A 17,717-nucleotide genomic window follows, 5' to 3' on the forward strand; every position below is an offset into this window, starting at 1 on the left:
TTTTGGGAGTCCCTGTGAACAGAGGAAATGATGCTAATGTCCTGCTATTTTTTTTGATGGAAGTTTTCTTCCTTCAAGCTCTCTTAAGAGGCACAAAAAGGAAAAAAAAATCCTTATAGCTATAGGGATAGCTATAAGACGCTTAGGAAATTTGGAAACCCATGAGACTCTTCCTAAACTTGCTGATCTCACTAAAATTTCTGAGACCTGTAGGACAGTCAATTGCAAAGCTGTGAAGGGCAACAAGCACAACAGCTGGGCTCCACACTTCTGTCTTGGCTTTTCACATGCACCCTGCCCACCGTCACCTCCTCCGTCCCACAGAGCAAATCCTTGGATTTGAGGATGTGATCTCTGCTGGGAGGGCTCTGTTTAATTTGTCCAGAGGATCCAGCAACAGGACAGGAAGTCAGTGTGGGATGAGTCCAGCATCCCTGATGTGAGCGTGCCGCTGCTCCTCTAAACAAGAACTCTCGAGTCAGAGCAGCTGGTCGAGTTTATGAGTGATCCCAAAAACAACTAGGGCCAACTGTCGATGCCAAAACCAAGCTATATTTTTTTTTGTTTTCAGTGCACTCATTTGAGGTACAACAACTGATACTACTGCCAACCTTGCAGACTCTCTCCTCATATGGGGGCATGTATCTTGACTCCTTCACACAAAACACTGGACAGGAGCATAAGCCCTCACCTGCCAGGGATGCAGTACAAAACACCCCAACACTGCTGCCCACCCCTGCCCATGAAGCACCACCTCTAGTTGGAGCCCATAGCACCCCATTGCCTGATGGGCAAATCTTTGCTCCCCCCATCCTTTGGGGTCTACTGCCAGGGTAATACTGTGATCCCCAGGGTCTCTGGCACGCATGCATGGAGCCAGTCATGCTGAATGCTCCCAGTGCCTCCCAGTGCCCCCAGTACCTCAGCTTCCCTATGGCTCCCAGCACCTCGCCGCCCGCCGAGCTCCCCCCTCAATGAAGTTCGCCGTGGGAACGCTGGGGGGCGAGACCCCACCCCTTCCCCTGTCATTGGCTGCCACCGGGCAGTGATTTGAATATCTCCCTCTGAGTGGCTGGCGAGGCGCGGGTTTGTGGCGCCCACGGGCGCGGGTACCCACGTGTCGGTGGCAGCAGGCGGGCGATCGACCCGGCCGACCCCGGGGCTGCTAGAGGCACCCGGCTGCGGTTCATCCCCCCGCCTTGCGCCCTAGGCCTCTTCCTGCCCTTCCCCACGGCTGCATCTCCCCCGGGACCACCCCACTGCCTGCCAAGGTCTGCCCCAGCGCTCCCCCAGAGCATCATTCCAGGGCCTGGTTAACCTGAACCCTAAACTGATGTTAAAGCAGTGGAATCATCTGTAAGCACCGAGACAGCCAAACGTCACCGTGTCCCCCAGCCCAGCTCCATCAGGAGGTCATTCCTACCCACAGCACTCCCCAGAGAGGTTTGTCTTACCTGGCCCTTGCTTGCCCAGCACAAGTCCTGCCTGAGCCTTGCTATTTCTAGTGGAACATGTAAGCATGTTAAGATGTTAAGACATCTGTCCTCCATTGCTCCTGTTACAATCCAACCTCCTCTTCACAGTCCTGGTGAATATTAAAAAAAACCCCAGAAGCTTAATTTCACTTTTTGTTTACCCCTTAAAAGCAGTTTTCAATCCACTCCTCAAACCTGTCTTTCCCAGACACCCTCAGTTATTCAGCTCTATTAGAACATAAAAGTCCTTGTCACTCTCCCAGCAACTTCTTCCCCAGTTCATTTCTGGAAAACAATGCTGGAAGCAGCAGCGGGACTGTACTAGGTACAGCCTTGAGCTTGACATGCTTCTGAAGAGCAATAAACACAGTGCACTGATTATCACACAGCTCATGCACACCCTGTTTTTCCCCAGCTGTCTGACCTCTTTGGCTCCCTGTCTGGTTTTGATGCTCTGTAATCCCAATTACATTTTTGTGCGTGCATGTGTGCAGAATCATAGTCTAGTCAGTGAAAGCCATCATGCATGGAAACCCCAGCATGGCAGCCCATGTCAAAGCCTTGCCTCCCTCTGTGTGAGCCCTCGGGCACAAGCACGAGTAACACGCAGGTGCCAGAGCTGCAGAGCCAAGCGTGAAAAACCTGTGCCGAGGCTGTGGAAGGGGGAACACGCAGGGAGCTGCTGGGCTCTGCTCTTCATTTTCTCAGCAGCGGCTGCACCAGCACGTTCATTTTTGCAGGTACTTTATATTCAGAAGCTCCTTAACAGCTAGAACTTGTTTGTGAGCAGCTGGGCAAAAATGCTCAAATTCATCTTGAAAACAAGGGGAAGCAGCAAACAAGAAGAATTTTCAGTCACAGCCTGGGATGAACTGTGATGTGTCTGGCAAACAACACATTAACTTGGTGTGGAGCTCATATTCTTGATCCAATTTATCCTGGGGTGGCCTGTCTGCACACCCTGCACATAAGGAAGACAACAAGCTGGGGCTGAGTCAGTAATTTACATCACCAAATAAAGCTTTAATCGATCAAATGGAGAAATCAATACTGCAGTGAACAATCCTGATGGTTAACTTGGCCTAGGATGTAACAGTTCTGTTCTCAGTTTTTCCATATGCCTTGGTTTCTTAACGTGAAAACCTAACAGCAGGAACTGGAAGCTTTCAGAAGATGGAAGAGGCTGCTGGTGATTAGAGGGGACACCTGACACTTGAGAAAGGCTCAGAAGTTATTAGGGCCAGGAATACAGCAACCTAAAAGAGAGATTCTTGTAAATCACCTGGCATCCAAATGACACTGAAGTGCTGTTGATGTCCCTCTTATCACCCCATCAGGACTACAATGAGGCAATCTAGTGTTGTCCTTATGTGCCAGGCTGCCTACAGGCTGTGGAAGGCAAGTAATCCACAGTTCCCACCACACTTCCAGAGATGTCACAGACACACAGACTGTACATTTCCTTTACAATGGCCATCCCAGCTCCAGAGCAAACTCTTGGGGTGGGGAAGCAAAAGTCACCTGCCCACATTTATTCCAGAAGGCAGAATGTCTGAAGGGAAAGGTGCTGTATGACCCATACAAAGGATGTCACAAAATGTCCTCCAGCTTTGAGCTACAGTCCCTTTGGCACACCATTCTAAGCAGAATTTCCCTCTCCTTCCCTCCTACACCCCTCTCAAACCCAACAACCACACAATAGCTCTAGAGCATATTAACTACCAAACCACAAGGAGAAATGCTTTTATGATCCTCTTGGACACTTTGGATGAAATCCAGCCGAGCATCAGACTTTTGGCCTTGTCTTGGAGTTGTTTTCACAGCTCTGAAACAGCCAACACCTCAAGGCAAGACAGGAAGGCCGGGTAACACAGCTCATGGGCTTAATGTGCATTCTGGAGCAGCCTTTAAGGCAATGTACCAAAACTATTTTGGAGGTGAGGGAACCACATACACTGCATTTTCATGATGTGACTGAGGTTATTCCACATTAGCGCTTAAGAACTCAGCTCAGTATAGGACTCAAGAGTCCAAGCACGCAAGGCACATGGGATAAAACAGTATCCACTTTCCCACCATTCACCTCCAGAAGGGAGGTACAAAGGGACCCCCTGCTTCACATGCATGCCACCCAGTTCCCTCCAGAGGAAGATGCTCCAGCAGAAATTGTGTGGCTGCTGTCAGCGTTGAGATTGTACCCTTCTCAACACTCAGTGTGCACATGGTCCAAGAAACGTTGGAGAGATCCACCAGGCTGCAGTTAGCTTTAGTGGCTGGTGGCCATCAGCATTGCTCTGATGTTTCTCCATGAAGCCTCAAGCACTGGTTTGCTCTTTCCCCTCCCACTTCTGGCATGAGGAACATATGTACTCTCCCATTGCTGGGTTGCCAGTTTTCTGGTGGGGGTTTTGGCCACACAAGCCTTTTCTTCCTTTGTCATTTCCTTGCCAGTACACATGTGGCATGGGCGGAGGCTGACAGGGGCAGAATGGCCACCATCTCCTACAGATACTCCAGAATAGAGGCCAGCATGCTGCCTAGGCTTGCTCTTCTCAGAGGATTCACTCAGTTTTGCCACCAGTATTCCTTAACCCAAACCATGCAAACTCTTTTTTTTCCCCTCCTGCTGAAGGCATCCATGCTAAAAAACATATACTGAAGTCCGAAGAAGAAAGGCAATTAACTCCTGCTGACTGCAGCAGCCCTGAGGTAAAGGGCAAGGGCAGCCTCTGCCACTCCCATCCCAGAGAGGGCCACACACATACAACAAGGGCATTAGGGCATTTCATACTCCTCTGAGCTATCGCAATTAAGATCGGCACATTCAGCAGACAATGGAATGAGCCATTCCTGCTCTGGCTGGCTTGGCACAACAGAAATAGCTCCATTTCCCAAGCACCAGTGGATTTCAATATCCTTTAAGAACCAGGAACTATCTCCCCCCTTTCCAACTGGTACTGGCCTTAGCACAGTTGCTGTTACAGTTCAAATAAGACATAAGTGGGTGTTTTTTTTTTTCTTAGCAAAATGACTTAATAAAGATTTAGTCACAGTGTTACCAAATTCCACCTGGCACAGGTAGCAAACAAAGAGTACCCCTGCATTCAAGTGCGGCACTGGAGAAGAAACACATGAGACAAGATGACACCCCACCCCTATGGAAAAAGGATTTACTGCACAGGAGAAAAGCCAGGGCACTGATGCGCAAGAGTGGAAGCAGAGCTCTTCCAAGCCTCTTAAACTGCCACGACCATGTGCCTGTTGCACTCTGCCCCAGATCCTCTCCTTTGATAAAGCCAGGTGTCAGCTCTGGAAGGTGAGGCCCAAGGACAGAAGGGTCATGCCAAACAGACAGTGTGATCCCAGCAGAAGTTTTTAGAGACTCCATGGCACCCAGGCACTTAGTAGCTGGAGTTCACTTGGAAACACATGGGTAGAGTGTCCATAGTCACTCTGACTGGAGCTCAGGAGGGGAGAGGAAAGGTGATCTGGGCTCACTGCTGGTCAGAGAGCCAAGTCAACAAGGCCCTTGCCCACAGTGAAAGGGTCCCAAAGAGCAGCCGGCCAGATGTGGAGCACTGTCCCAGCTGCTGGGCTGAGCACTAGTTCCTTCATCAATCTTGATCACGGCTCATTTTGCCCGTCAGCCTCCGCCGCTGAGTCTTAGTGGTCCGCCCCGTGCCGGATTTCTGGATTTTCTTGCGTGGGCCTTGCCCACGTTGGAGTCTCTTTCCTTTTCCCTTTTTCCGGCTGCGCATGTGCAGCGTGGCAGTAAGAGCAGAGATCCTGTGCAGGGCAGGAAGAGAGAAATGTTTGGAGAACAAAGTCTGCAGGAGCAAGGCGACATCACAACAAAAGCAGGAGAGCCCTGTGTGGCCCAGCAGGAGTAGACATCAGACACGGTGAGTTCCAGAAGAACTCCACTGTGCTGGGTACCATCCTGGCAGGGCAGGAAACCTGCAAGTTTATGTGTGCAGTAACAACCACAGTGAATTTTCTAAGCATTGAGCTTCCCAGCCACCACAGAGTTAAGTAATACTCTGCATTTCTGAGCTAGCTGTAAATCCTGGATACTGAAAAAACATGGAGAATGCCAAAGCTTTAGGGTCTTTCGACCTTCAATCCTAGGGACAAATTCTGCACCCTGCAATACACCCTCCCCTGCAGTATCTGCAGAGAGGAAGGGCTAGGTAAACACTTCAGGACAAAGCCCGCCCCGCTCTGCATCCTCCTCCTGCTGCTGCTGTCACCAGTGATCAATGACAGTGGAATCGAGCGTCCGGGACAGGCTTGTGCTCTGCCAGTGCCCTCTGCTGGCTCCTGCCCAGCAGCACAGCATTCCCTGCCCTGCAGGCACACCACTGAGCTGGGAAGGAAAGATCATCATCAGCTCGCAAAGCCTAGCAGCAAGTTGCTGGAGTGAATTTATACATACTTTTCAGACAGGAAAGGGTTTCTGGACTTCTTGGGCATTGCTTTTACAGGCTTGTTCACCACCTCTTCTCCTTTCTCTTCTTTTGATTCATCACTCTTGCCCTTAAAAAGGAAGAAAAAAAAACAAACAAAACACCTACGATACATTATAACAAATAGTTTTGTGACACTGGTGTTTCTGCTGCCTTCTTGGTTTCATTCTGTTTTGTAAACCATCTTATCATAGGTGAAGTTTCTTTGTTTAGTTCTCCACATCCCTTGCTGTCCAAATCTCAAGGTTTCTTATTACAAGGTTTCTTTTGGAAATGGACAACCAGTGAGAAGTCCTGCAGTAATCCACCCTAAGATCCAAAAACTTCAGTATGAGCTTAATGGCTGCGCACCTGGTCTAAACTATGAACTGAAGGTTTCCTCTTTTTTCTTGTTATATCAAAGCCTCTTTAAGTAACTTTTTAGATTATAAAACACCCTCACAAATGTAAAAGGTTAACACAGACACTTCTCCAAAGAGCTCAAATCCAGCCACAGTCATGAAGATCAAAAGGATCAAATGAACCAGGGCCTGAAAGCGTTTCTGGACCAAATACGAGATTCTCAGTTACAATATGTTTTGAACACAAAAGCAACAGCATCCAGAAATGAATGTTTTTTTTTTATTTGTAGTCCAAGCACAGGATCATGGAGAGAAGTGCCTGTTTGTCCTAATAATTTTTCCTGATCAGGACACATGAAAGAGATAGAAGACAGCCATGTATCAAACCCTGAAACCTTGCTGCTCATATTGTATTGGCTTTTAAAATACTACATTCTCACCTCCAGCCCTGTGACACCTTTCACCTACACAAGGTCAGTTGGTACTAGCAAAGGATTCCAGGGAGGTTTGAGCGAGCTGCTCATGTAAGGACATTTCTTCTATTTTAAAGGCCCAATATAAGTTGTGGAAAAACTAGGAAGTTACAAGTTTTCTTTTTCATCCCTGCTCCCAGCCTGCTGCAAGTCTGCGGGCACATTCAGGGAGTACCAGCCCTATGTAGCCTGCCCTAAGGACATTTACAGCTGACACAACCAGTGAGGCAGCAAGAGGCTTTACCACAGGTGTGGTCAATCCCAGCTGGCGTGCCCCGGAGAGGTCCAGGTCACTGATGGTGGTCACGGTTACAATGTGATTCGGGTGGTCGATGTTCACAGACTCTGTGCGTGATGTCACCAAGTGCTCGAGTTCATCAGCCTCATCTGGGGAGACAAAAAAGGTCCTGCACTGCAAAGCACCCCATCTTCCACAAGATACATTTGCTTGTTCCTGCAGTGCCAGGCTCAGGGGGAACCCAGCCTCTGCATCCAGGGTGAAAGGGTGGAAGGGTTTGAACACCAGCACTTCTCCCAGCATAGGACTTGAAGATGCCCTCTTGCTTGCTTCTTTCTGCACACCCTCCTACCCCCTATTCCACCAGGACACGAGGGCTGCAGTGGTCACTACTGATTGCTGCCCAGGGGGAACACTAGAGGAGCAAGGAGCTGATGCTGTGGGACAGTGTGCGAATACTCCTGTTCTTATCAATACTGCCGGTCCACGGGTGCCCACCCCCCGACACCGAGGTCCCAGCACCTACCAAGCGCTTCCTCCCTCTCGCTCAGCATCTTCAGGTACTCCTGGTGCCTCTGAGGGGGATTGAAACAGGTCATTGCGGCACCCCTGCCCCTGCAGCCGCCACCCCTCCGACCCAAGACCCCCCTGCCCTGCGGCCTGCCCGCCATGGCGGGAGGCGGACACCCCGCATCCACGGAGGGCCAATGGGGGGGGTGGGGTGGGGTGTGTGTTTGTAGGGGTACCTCCTCCTTTAGCTTCCTCTGCTCCTCCTTAAGCTTCCGCTTGATCTCGTCCAGGGCCGCCTTCCTCCGCTCCACCTTCCTCTTGTGGAAGCCGGTCAGGTACTCCCTGCCGCCGGCAACACCGAACCACGCGGCGTTTAGCGAGCCCTTCACGGGCAGATATCCCCACCCCGTCGCAAGAATCACACACACGCTCCCGGCCTCACCTCCGCCTGTCCTCGTCAAAAGTCACCACCAGCCGACCCTCTCTGCCGCCTGCACCATTCTTCTTCTTCTTGCGGCCCATCGCGGTACCACGCTGCCGCCACCACGCTGTCGCCCGCCCCTTCCGCCGTGAGGGGCGGCACCGCCCCGCCCCATCCCGCCCGCCATGTTGCCCCGGGCAGGGGAGGTTGACGGCCTCATGGGGGCACCAGGGGAGGCTGTCTCAGCCTGAAGGAGCAGAGCGGGGCCAGCATCGGGTCCTCTTGTCCCGTTCGTGTGTGGGAGCTGTGTGCGTCCCCTCGCCTGATCATAGCGGTGCGTTCTGCCCCCAGGCAGGGGTGGGAGAGAGAAGCCACTTCGCAGGTGGCTGTTCCCATCCCTGGGGTGGATGGAGGGAGGGTTCCTTCAGGTTTGAGTGCCTCCAGCTCCCTTCTCCCCTCAGCTGCCTCCTAGCAAAAGGGTTTTGCGGTGGTGCCTTGTGCTGATCTCTCATCTTGAGATGTGTTCTCAGTATTGTACATCTCCATCTGTTTAATAAAGGTTTTTCCTCCCAATAGTTAACATCTGCATTTCATCAGGAAAGGTCCAGGGGTTTGTTTCAAGCTATCACTGTTTGGTGTTAGTGGCACCTGAGCTGCTCCTCTTAGTCCAGGAAGACAACTCGGGGGATGCGTCTCGGCTCTTACACTGAGTCTCTGATATGCAGGACCTGGCTCAACAGCCTTGGTTTCTGTAGTGACAGACACCAGCATGAGTTGGAGGGGGGCATCAGCACTGCCATGTTCTTAGATGGTTGTTTGAGTGACTTTGGCTGAACTCTTGAACTTTCTTGCTCTCTGGTCCTTGCTTTAAAGGTGTGTGTAATGCCTGTGTGGCGGCCAGCTTACTGGTGTAAGCTCCTGACGTGCTGCAAGGCCAGCCCAAAACCACCCCCCATGTCACAGAGCGTGATGAGCCCTGACACAAGTCCTGACAGGACTGGTGGCCGCCGTCTGCGGCCCCCTCGCCTTTATCAACTTGCTGGCTGCTGCGCTCTCTTCCTGGCCTGTCCCTTCACCAGCAGAAATGCGGCAAAACCAGTTCTGTGGTTAATTGCTGCACTTCCCTCCCCGCCCATGGGGCAGGTCTCCTCCTCCTCACCCGTAGCCTGCCTGCACTTCAGCCTCTTCGCCCCTGCCTGGACTCAGCCGGCTCAGGTGTGCCGTTAAGGCCTCCACGCTCCTACCGTTAACCTTACGGCTTCTCCTGCTTTCCCTGTTTCCTGCTCTCTGCCAGAGCTGCTGTCTCTCCGGTGGCTCCTTCTCCCTTGGGTTGGCCTGCAGGTGCAGAAGGCGCAGGCTGCCCTCCTGGTCCTGCCCTGCCTGGGAGGGATAGCGCTGGGACGTGATGGCTGGAGGACATGAGCGGAGCATGAAGGCCCTGAAGGAGGTGTGGAGAAGAGCAGAAAACTCTTTATGTGCAGACTGTGGGAAGCCAGGTGAGTCCCCAAGGGCTGCTGGAGGAAGAGTTGGAAGCAGGAGCTGCTCTCTAACAGCTCTTGGGCTGCACGGGAGCCTGGAGTAGAGGGGAAGGGGAGTCATTGCTCTGGGTATTTACTTCTTCTCCCTGGAAGTGAGCTGGCAAGGGAGGAGGAAGGAGATGCTGCCACAGTGCCGGTGGGAAGAAGGACGGGGATGCGGCAGTGCCCTTTGAGCAGGGGCTGTGTAGCTGCAGCGCCATGGGTTGTAGTCATGTCAGATCTCCAACACAAATCAAGGTCATGCCCAGTCAGGACCCGACAGGAAAGCTCGCGGTGAAATCCTAACTGCTCCACAAAGAAGGAGTGATTCAGGAGGGCATTGTCTCCTCTGTGACTCAGCTGAGCATACAACCTGCTACAGGCGCCTTGGAGATTTCTCTTCCTGAAGGGCTTGCTCTCTTCACAGGGTACCCAGTTTGAGGTCCTATGGGCACTGCTAAAAACACTCATCATGCTCTTCCCAAAAGGGGCACATGGAGCATACCATCCAAGCCAAATTAAGATTGGGATAATTGGTATCCTTTCACCTTCTTAAATTCTTCCAGGAAAATTTTGGATTCGGGGCTGCTTTCCACTTCTGCAGCTAAATACCGTTGTGCGTTTGCTATATTGCACTAAACTGCTGGAGTCTTTTCCCAGAGGTGGTTTCACTTTCATCATGGGTGACTCTTTATGCAAAGGGAATTTTCGCAGCACTTGAAGTTTTTCAAGGTTCACGTTAATAAAGATTCAGATGAAGTGGTTGAAGCAGGGGGGATGGGGGGGCTATAATAGCTCTGCTTTTTCCTAACCAGCATATATACTTTGGGTGTTAATTAATTGGTTCAGATGAAACTGTGGTCACACAGCTCTCTGTTTCTCAGGACTGTGTTCTCAGTTGAGGTATACATCCCAGGGGAATTTACCACTTGTAGTCATACCGTTTTTTATACCCGCAGACCCTGATTGGGCGTCCTCTACTCTGGGTGTTTTTATATGCCTCAGCTGTTCAGGAATTCACCGCAACATCCCTAGCATCAGCAAAGTCAAATCCCTGAAGATGGACCACTGGGATGATGCCCAGGTGCAGGTGAGATCTTTATCCCCACTGGTATGTCAGGTGGGTTGGATCTAGGTCATATACTAACTGTCCTGGGAAAGTCAGCCCTTTGCACAGAGTTGAAGATACAGTCTGATTTAATCTGTCCCTTTGCTACTCATGCTCTGGATATTTGTGCAGGGATAACTCCCCATAGCCCACTGGGAGAGGCAGGATGCATTTGCCTTATGTGTCTCTCCATGTCCTGTTACTTTATGGCAAATGGAGAGCTCTTGCAATGTATTTTGCCAAGGCTTAGGGTCTTTGTCACTCCAGATTACTCATTTCCCACTCACCAGCACCATCCAGATTCAATGTCTTCTCTTGGATTCAGCAGTCTGAGGGGAAAATTTGGGGCAATTCCATGCTCTGAGATGAGATTCCAGATATAATGTGATCTCTTGAGAAAAATGGCATTTGTGGGAACTTGACTTCTCCCTGTTACACCCCCCTCAACCCATAAATCTTCAGGGGACTGAAAACATTTTCTGAACATCCAAAGAAAATAATCTGTATCTTGCTGCTCTTTTGAGAGGAGCAAAGAGTTTTGGAATGTCCCCCCAGAAGGCATTGCATAGCTGTTGAACATGGTGTCCCTAGTGATGTGGGGCATGGCAGCAAATCCACTGAGTGTGTGTGCACCAAGCCCCACGGAATTGACATTTATGGCATTCTTTGGATTCAGGTGCAATCAATGTAACTTCTAAAAGCAGACAGGACCTTTGAGATCCACCTTTATGGAGCCAGACATTACTGGGATGTCGCAATGGAGGGGAAGGAGAATGCTCCATTAGAGCTTGATGTGCATCTAGCCCTGTAGTGGGTCAGGAAAGAAAAAGGTCCAACATTACTCAGCATCAAAGGGAAGGAACTAACTCTCTGTCTAATTCTGCAGTTTCTGGCCAAGCATGGGAATGCTGTGACTAAAGGCATATATGAAGCTCACATCCCTATTTACTATTACCAGCCAACCTACAATGACTGCCAGTAAGTTGCTGCATAGAAAAAAAGGGGGAATGGCAGTTCTGGGTTCCCCTAAGTGTTTCTGAGCTACCTGTCACCTCTCTCCCTAGTGTGCTGAGAGAACAGTGGATACGGGCCAAATATGAACGCAGAGAGTTCACTGAGCCAGGAAAACAGCTGCCATATTCTGATGGTAAGAGCAGAGCACAGCATCAAAATATCCTGCCTGTTGCCTTTGCTGGAAGATTTTGAGTACCATGAGAAGAAAGCTCATAATGTCAGAGTGGCAAATCCCACAAGTACTCCTGAGAACCCAGCTGGTATTTATAGGGTATTGTGTTTTTTGGAGAGGGGATTCAACTGTGGCCAGTGTAGGTTGGTATTGCCATGGGTTGCTTCTGTGCTTTTTCAAAGCCATTTTCTATCCTGTTGGAGCCAGACGTCTTCAATAAGGAATTTCTGCCCTGCTGCAAACTACTCCCTCCAACCATGGCAGCTGTCTTTGAAATGCCCCTGCCAGTGCTGTGACACAAGGTGCTTCTAGTGGAAGGTGTCCCTGTCCATGGCAGGGGCTTGGGACTGGATGAGCTTATTAAGGTCCCTTCCAACCCAAGCCCTTCTGTGATTCTACGTGCTTTATCCCAAAGATATGGCTAGGACCCCAGGTTGCATGCAGCTCTCTGATGCCTACCATGCTTGTGAGAGGATGCTTTTAAAAGTGGCCTTTCTGCTCCTAGGAGTGAAGGAAGGCATCCTCTGGAAGCGAGGTCGAGACAATGGGCAGTTCCTACCCCGCAAGTTCCTCTTGTCTGAGAGAGAGGGATGTCTGAAGTATTTCACGAAGCAGGATGTGAGTATGGTGGTCAACTCCCAAGCCAGTGCGTACTCCACTCAGGACAGTGCAGGCACAGAGGTGTTTCATATGCAAGGCAACCTGTTTCTGAGGTTGCCTGCCTTATCCCAGACCAGGGATGATGACAGAAACATGTCTCTGAAGAGAGGGGTCCCCATCCTACTGTCAGGGTGACATTTCCCCATGTCCTCCCTTTGTGCTTCCCTATACCCTTCCCTCACTGCTGATAAAAGGTTTGATTTTTCACTGGTGGATGGATGCCCCACCCCTGGAAATGTTCAGGGTCAGGTTGGACAGAACTCTGAGCAACCTCATCTAGTTGAAAATGTCCCAGCTTATTTCATAGGAGTTGGACTAAATGGTCTTTAAGGTCACTTCCAACCCAACTATTCTATGTTTCTATGATTCTAGGAGTGGACTCTTTCCTTTTGAGGTCAGTTAGCCTTTAGACTGGCTGAGCTGTAAAGTCAGATGCACTCCCAGTGCGCTATTGGCAGTTCCAGAGTAGGCACAGGTCAAATGTAAAATGGGGTGTGTGTATGCCCACTTTTTGAGCTTGAGCACAATACATAGTGAAGTGAGTGTGTGCTACAGCAATTTTGTTGGGTAGGAGCAGTTATTACCTTTAAGATCCACTGACTCTCTCTTACCCTACAAAGTGTCTTTCCCACTAGGATTGCTTATTCATGACCAGTGCTATTCTGTTTTCAGGCCAAAGAACCCAAAATCAATATTAAAATAGATGTCATCAATGCTACATTTCAACCAGTGAAGATTGGGAACCCCAATGGCCTGCAGATCACCTATCTTAAAGACAACAAGACTCGGAATATATTTGTCTACCATGAAAGTGGAAAGGTATTTCGTTTTAGCATCAAACATTGCAAAGCAATTGAGGTGATCTGAGAAGCTCCTGATACTAAATAGTCTGAAGCATGGGTAGGACAAGGTATGTGTGTGTGAGTCACTGTAGGTAGGTAATGGGGTGGGGGCTCTGGCTCTGTGTCTGTGTGTCTGAGAGGGTTTTGCTGCAGGGAGTAGGGCAGGAGCACTGACTGAATTAGTTTGTGTGGAAGGAGCTGTCACAGAAGATGTGCAAATGTGCTGCTGCCTGTGGGTGTGGGGAGTGGGGCAGCCATGCTGTTTGTGTGTGAGGGAGATGATATAGGTGCTGGGGAGGGAGACCTGGCTGTGTTTGTAGCTAACATAGGGTTGAGCTGGGTGAATTTAAGATGGCTCAGTGTTGCTTTGCCTAAGTTTTCTGTCCTGTCCTTTTTCATTCTCAGGAGGTAGTGGACTGGTTCAATGCCATTCGCTCTGTGCAGTTCCATTATCTGAAGGTAGCATTTCCCATTGCCAGTGATAATGAGGTAAGTCAGCACTAGAGTGCAGTGCTGAGTCTTCCACTGATACTTGGTGATGTGCTGTAAGAGCCCATTAGTTACTGTAGTTACTATTAGAAGCCCAGGTACAGAAGCAGAAATTGCAGTATTTAGATAGAGGGATGAGAAAGTGTGTGTAGAAGTGCCTGTGGTAGCCTGAGAACAACTGCTTTCTGCCCTTTCTGGGCACTTTGAAGGCAGAAGTGACTCCTGGCTAGGCAGTTCTTCAAAAATTAATATAAAAGGCAACTGAGTTTGGGGGATAGAAGGAGGGGGACGGAGAGGAGCAAAAGCAAATAGCAAAGAAACGTGGCTGAGTTTATCTGACTCTTGCCTTTTTGTCAGATAAAAAATCGGCTGACAAGAAACTTCCTTAAGGAGGGATACATGGAGAAGACTGGTCCCAAGGTGAGCTGCTGTGGGGAGAAAATCTAGCAGGGACCTGCCAGAGAGCCACTGACCTTCCCTACTTCAATGTTTTTCTCCTGCTGTTTCCCCATTCCCCCCGACTCTTTAGACACCCGTGGGAACAGTGTGTGTGCACCAAGGGAGGGGACAATAAAAGGAAGGGGAAGGACACATGTGAAAGTAGATGAAGCCAGAGTCCCTGCTTTCTCCCAGAACAACAGATCTCTCTGCATGTGTCTGTGTGTGCGTGACCTTACAGGTATTTAGCGTCTAGATTTCTCCTGTCTGAACTCTGGGGTTCTTCACAGAAGTCCAAGAGCTGGGGACAGCAGTTGGGACTGAAAAACCCGATACTGATCCCTACTCTCAGCTTAGAAAGGGTGAGGAGGAAGTTGCTGTTAAGGCAGGGGCTTGGTTCAAGCGGTTGGGATGAATTTTGGCTATCCATTCGCACTGCTCGCAGCAGAGGGCACTGTCCGCTTACATATGTCACCTCTTCCCTTCGCAGCAGAGAGAGGCTTTTAAGAAGCGCTGGTTCACGCTGGATCACCGCAGGCTCACCTACTTCAAGGACCCTTTGGTGAGCAGGAGATCTGACCTCTGGCAGCTGCAGGCAACGGTGCTGAGGGCAGGGTCACAGTGCAGTCAGAGTCTTTGCTCTGCAGTAAGGCAGGCTTGCGGATTCCCCAGCTGCTTTGAATGGGCTCTAGGTCTTCCCCTTTCCATCTCAATTCATTGTATGCTTTCTGTATTTGTTTCACTGCCTGTGAACAATGGGAACAGGGAGGGCAGCAATGTAAAATAGTGATGGGGAGGAGAGTGACATGGGGGGTGACACGGAGCAGTGTTTCCTTTCTCAGACCTCTCTAGATCTATGCTTGTAATTTTTCCTTTCTGCTGCTGCTTTTGAGCATCACCTCCCTGCTTCTCTGAATTCTCTGACCTCCCCTGATCACCATCCCTGGTCCTCACCCACTCTCCTCCTGTCCTCAGGTGCTTGCTATTATTCCCTGGTTCTTCTGAGATTCTGTAAACCTCACTTTTTCCCTCTGATGTGCAGGATGCATTTGCTAAAGGTGAAGTGTTTGTGGGCAGCGGAGATAATGGATATAGTGTCCAGAAGGGATTGCCTACAGGGACACAGGGCAACTTCTCTTGGAACTATGGCCTTACCATCGTCACCCCCGACCGGGAATACCTCTTCACTTGTGAGACAGAGACTGACCAGCTGGACTGGATCTCAGCCTTCACCAGTGTCATCAACCAGGCCATGACACCACAAGAATATGCAAGTAAGTGCCTGGATGCTGTTTTCTTCCCCTCCTGCTATTCCAGTTCAGGGTATTGCCCTAATGCACCACCTTTTTCCTTCACTACAGTTGAAGCCTACTTCAAGTTTAAATCCTAGGAAGCCATGGAGAAACCTGCTGTGACTTGATTCTACCTGGTCGTGTTGCTGGGCTGTCAGGAGAGGAGACCAACATCAGAGAAACACAGTGCTCTTGAAGCACCCTTTGAAGCACTTTCTTCCCCCATAGATGGTCCACTTAGTTTTGAGCACCCGATTAAGCTGCTTCCTTTCAAGTACAAGACTTTGAGAGTCTGACTCCTCAGTGCAACCTGTCACTGTTAAATTGCTGTGGTATGACTGGACACTGGCAGGCCTTGAAAACTTGGCACTTGCTGTGTTGGACTTGGGACCCAGCATCACTCCTGCATGAAACTGCAGGCAACCACAAACCTTAAGAAGACAGCTGCCTGGCTGGAGCTAAACCCCAGCAGGTTGCAGGGGCTTCTGGACTAGGAGACCTGTTCCTTTACAAGAAATGGTTTCTCTGCTGGTGTCAGAGATGTGAAACATGTACATATTTGATCAGAGCTGTAGTTGAGAAAGGTCACTTAAAAGATGTAAACTAACAGCCAGATGTGAAGCCTGCTTCGTCCTGCTGTGTATGGCCTTGAAAGCTGCTTCAGACCTTCCTTTGATTGCTACAGAGAAGAGAGAAGCTCAGAAACAATGTGTGGGTATACATATGTGTATGTGGATAACGTGTGTGTTTGTGTGTGCACATAAAAAGTGATGGGAGGTGGAATACTGACCTAGGAAAGATAACTGTGGGGGATATTCATGCCACTGAAGTTCAGCTGTCAAATCTGAGCCTGTAGTCAAACCAATGGAGAGAGGGTGTGTCCTGCAGAGAGCAGCTTATGGCATGTCTGATACAGCGTTATGACTTGTCTTTGCTAGAATCTTGAGGTTGATGTCCAAAGACATCACAGATTCCCTCATTCTCTGTGTCAAAGGCCTGGCATTTTCATTCTGCCCTATATATTACATATGTTTATACTGTATACCACATATACATATGTTTTTATGCAGTAGTGTAACAGGGAAGTCTGTATGTTCATATCCTTCTAGTAACAGTTAGCCCTAACCACTGAATCAACCCATGATTCATATCTTAAAGATCATCTCTTAAAGCTCTCCTGGCAGAGCTGTATTTCACGTGCTGGAAGGACGAGCTGAGTTCTTCTGATGGCTGTAGTATTTGATGTGTCTGCAGCTTTACACCAGTAGTGTTAGAGCAGGCATCTCCTGTGTTAAGGGAGCTAACTGGAGTTAATGAGGTAACCAGTATTTTAATTAGTTTGTAAAGAAATACATTTAAAAATCCCACTAATTTATTTTAATTTCCTAAATGAAGTTAGGAGGCTAACAGTAGTTAGCTGAGCTGCTGACTACTAAGGTATAAGGCTGTTTCTTGAGAAACAAAAAGGACGGACAATCAGAGCAAAGAGCTGTAGGTATTCATTGCATTTCCTGGGGCATTTAAACTGTGGATTTTTCCATCAGAGCAAAATGGGCCAAGTCATGGTCCCCCTCTGGTTCCCTGGGGAGCCCTCTTTGTGCTGAAACTGCCAGAACCTGTTGGGAGCATCGACTTCCTAGGTGAAAAACAGCACCAGGAGTGTTCCCCGAGAGGAATGAGGCTAAAATGCGGGTGAAGAAAGGGCAGGGAGCATTGGGTACAGCAACATCAGGGCATAGGTGCCATGCAATGATGCCCCGCTAGAAGGCGATGGTGCCTACCTAACAGGCTAACAGCAGGGAGGAACAGAGCCAGGTCATAGAGAGTGTGAGATGTCCAGCCATCTGGTGGGCTTGCTTGCAAACTGGGGGCTACATCCATTATCTGTACATTAGGGGGCCTGATGTCTTTGGAAGGGAGTGGGGGACAGGCCTTCATAGCCTAGCTTGGCTAAGGGACAAGCAGAGCAGTGTGGCAGCTCCTTGGCTCTGGTTTCCCTTCTAAAGCCACAGCGTGATGCTTCCACACATTAGGGAGTTTTGTCTTTCAGTTATCTCCTCTCTCAAATGAGGACAGCCAAGAACAAGAAGAAAGAGGGACCAGGAAGAAGGCGCGGGAAGACGGGGAAAGAAAGAGTGTGCCTGCAGGAAAGAGAAGGCAGACAGTAGGTCTCCTCAGCTAGCAGCTGAGTCTGGTATGAACTGGGACTGCATTCACACCGGTGTGTGAAGCTCTGAGTCAGACACATTCCTCTCTGCAGT

The 17,717-nt window shown here is 49.7% G+C and overlaps 2 protein-coding genes across 2 annotated transcripts; one reads left to right on the plus strand and one right to left on the minus strand.

The window, feature by feature from the left end:
• Positions 1-4,630: 4,630 nt before the first annotated feature.
• Positions 4,631-8,073, minus strand: NOL12 (nucleolar protein 12). The gene is made up of 6 exons (XM_057420715.1): positions 7,946-8,073; positions 7,740-7,845; positions 7,520-7,568; positions 7,000-7,142; positions 5,911-6,011; positions 4,631-5,261 (listed from the first exon to the last, which is right to left on the minus strand). The coding sequence occupies exons 1-6, from the start codon at positions 8,023-8,025 to the stop codon at positions 5,090-5,092; spliced, it is 651 nt and encodes a 216-aa protein (XP_057276698.1). The 5' UTR covers positions 8,026-8,073; the 3' UTR covers positions 4,631-5,089.
• Positions 8,074-8,680: 607 nt separating this feature from the next.
• On the plus strand, positions 8,681-15,808 carry LOC130605306 (arf-GAP with dual PH domain-containing protein 1-like). The gene is made up of 11 exons (XM_057420710.1): positions 8,681-9,420; positions 10,401-10,531; positions 11,436-11,527; positions 11,614-11,696; positions 12,241-12,353; positions 13,068-13,214; positions 13,643-13,726; positions 14,084-14,146; positions 14,655-14,726; positions 15,207-15,438; positions 15,526-15,808. Exons 1-11 carry the CDS (start codon positions 9,330-9,332, stop codon positions 15,552-15,554), a joined length of 1,137 nt encoding a protein of 378 aa, XP_057276693.1. The 5' UTR covers positions 8,681-9,329; the 3' UTR covers positions 15,555-15,808.
• Positions 15,809-17,717: the final 1,909 nt, after the last annotated feature.

Source organism: Pezoporus wallicus, unplaced genomic scaffold (genome assembly GCF_028554395.1).
Source record: "Pezoporus wallicus isolate ANWC-B61680 ecotype Strahan unplaced genomic scaffold, APGP_CSIRO_Pwel_v1 contig_2871, whole genome shotgun sequence".
Lineage (NCBI taxonomy): Eukaryota > Metazoa > Chordata > Aves > Psittaciformes > Psittacidae > Pezoporus > Pezoporus wallicus.

Bases quoted from the DNA above. Each gene is read 5' to 3' on its own strand.
- LOC130605306 (XM_057420710.1), top strand. From the start codon at position 9,330: ATGGCTGGAGGACATGAGCGGAGCATGAAGGCCCTGAAGGAGGTGTGG. The intron at 13,215-13,642 runs GTATTTCGTTTT...TTTCATTCTCAG, and splicing joins TCTACCATGAAAGTGGAAAG to GAGGTAGTGGACTGGTTCAA. The intron at 15,439-15,525 runs GTAAGTGCCTGG...CCTTCACTACAG, and splicing joins GACACCACAAGAATATGCAA to TTGAAGCCTACTTCAAGTTT.
- NOL12 (XM_057420715.1), bottom strand. From the start codon at position 8,025: ATGGGCCGCAAGAAGAAGAAGAATGGTGCAGGCGGCAGAGAGGGTCGG. The intron at 6,012-6,999 runs GTAAAGCCTCTT...TTCCTTTTTAAG, and splicing joins TGGGATTGACCACACCTGTG to GGCAAGAGTGATGAATCAAA. The intron at 5,262-5,910 runs GTATGTATAAAT...TGCCCTGCACAG, and splicing joins AACCCTTTCCTGTCTGAAAA to GATCTCTGCTCTTACTGCCA.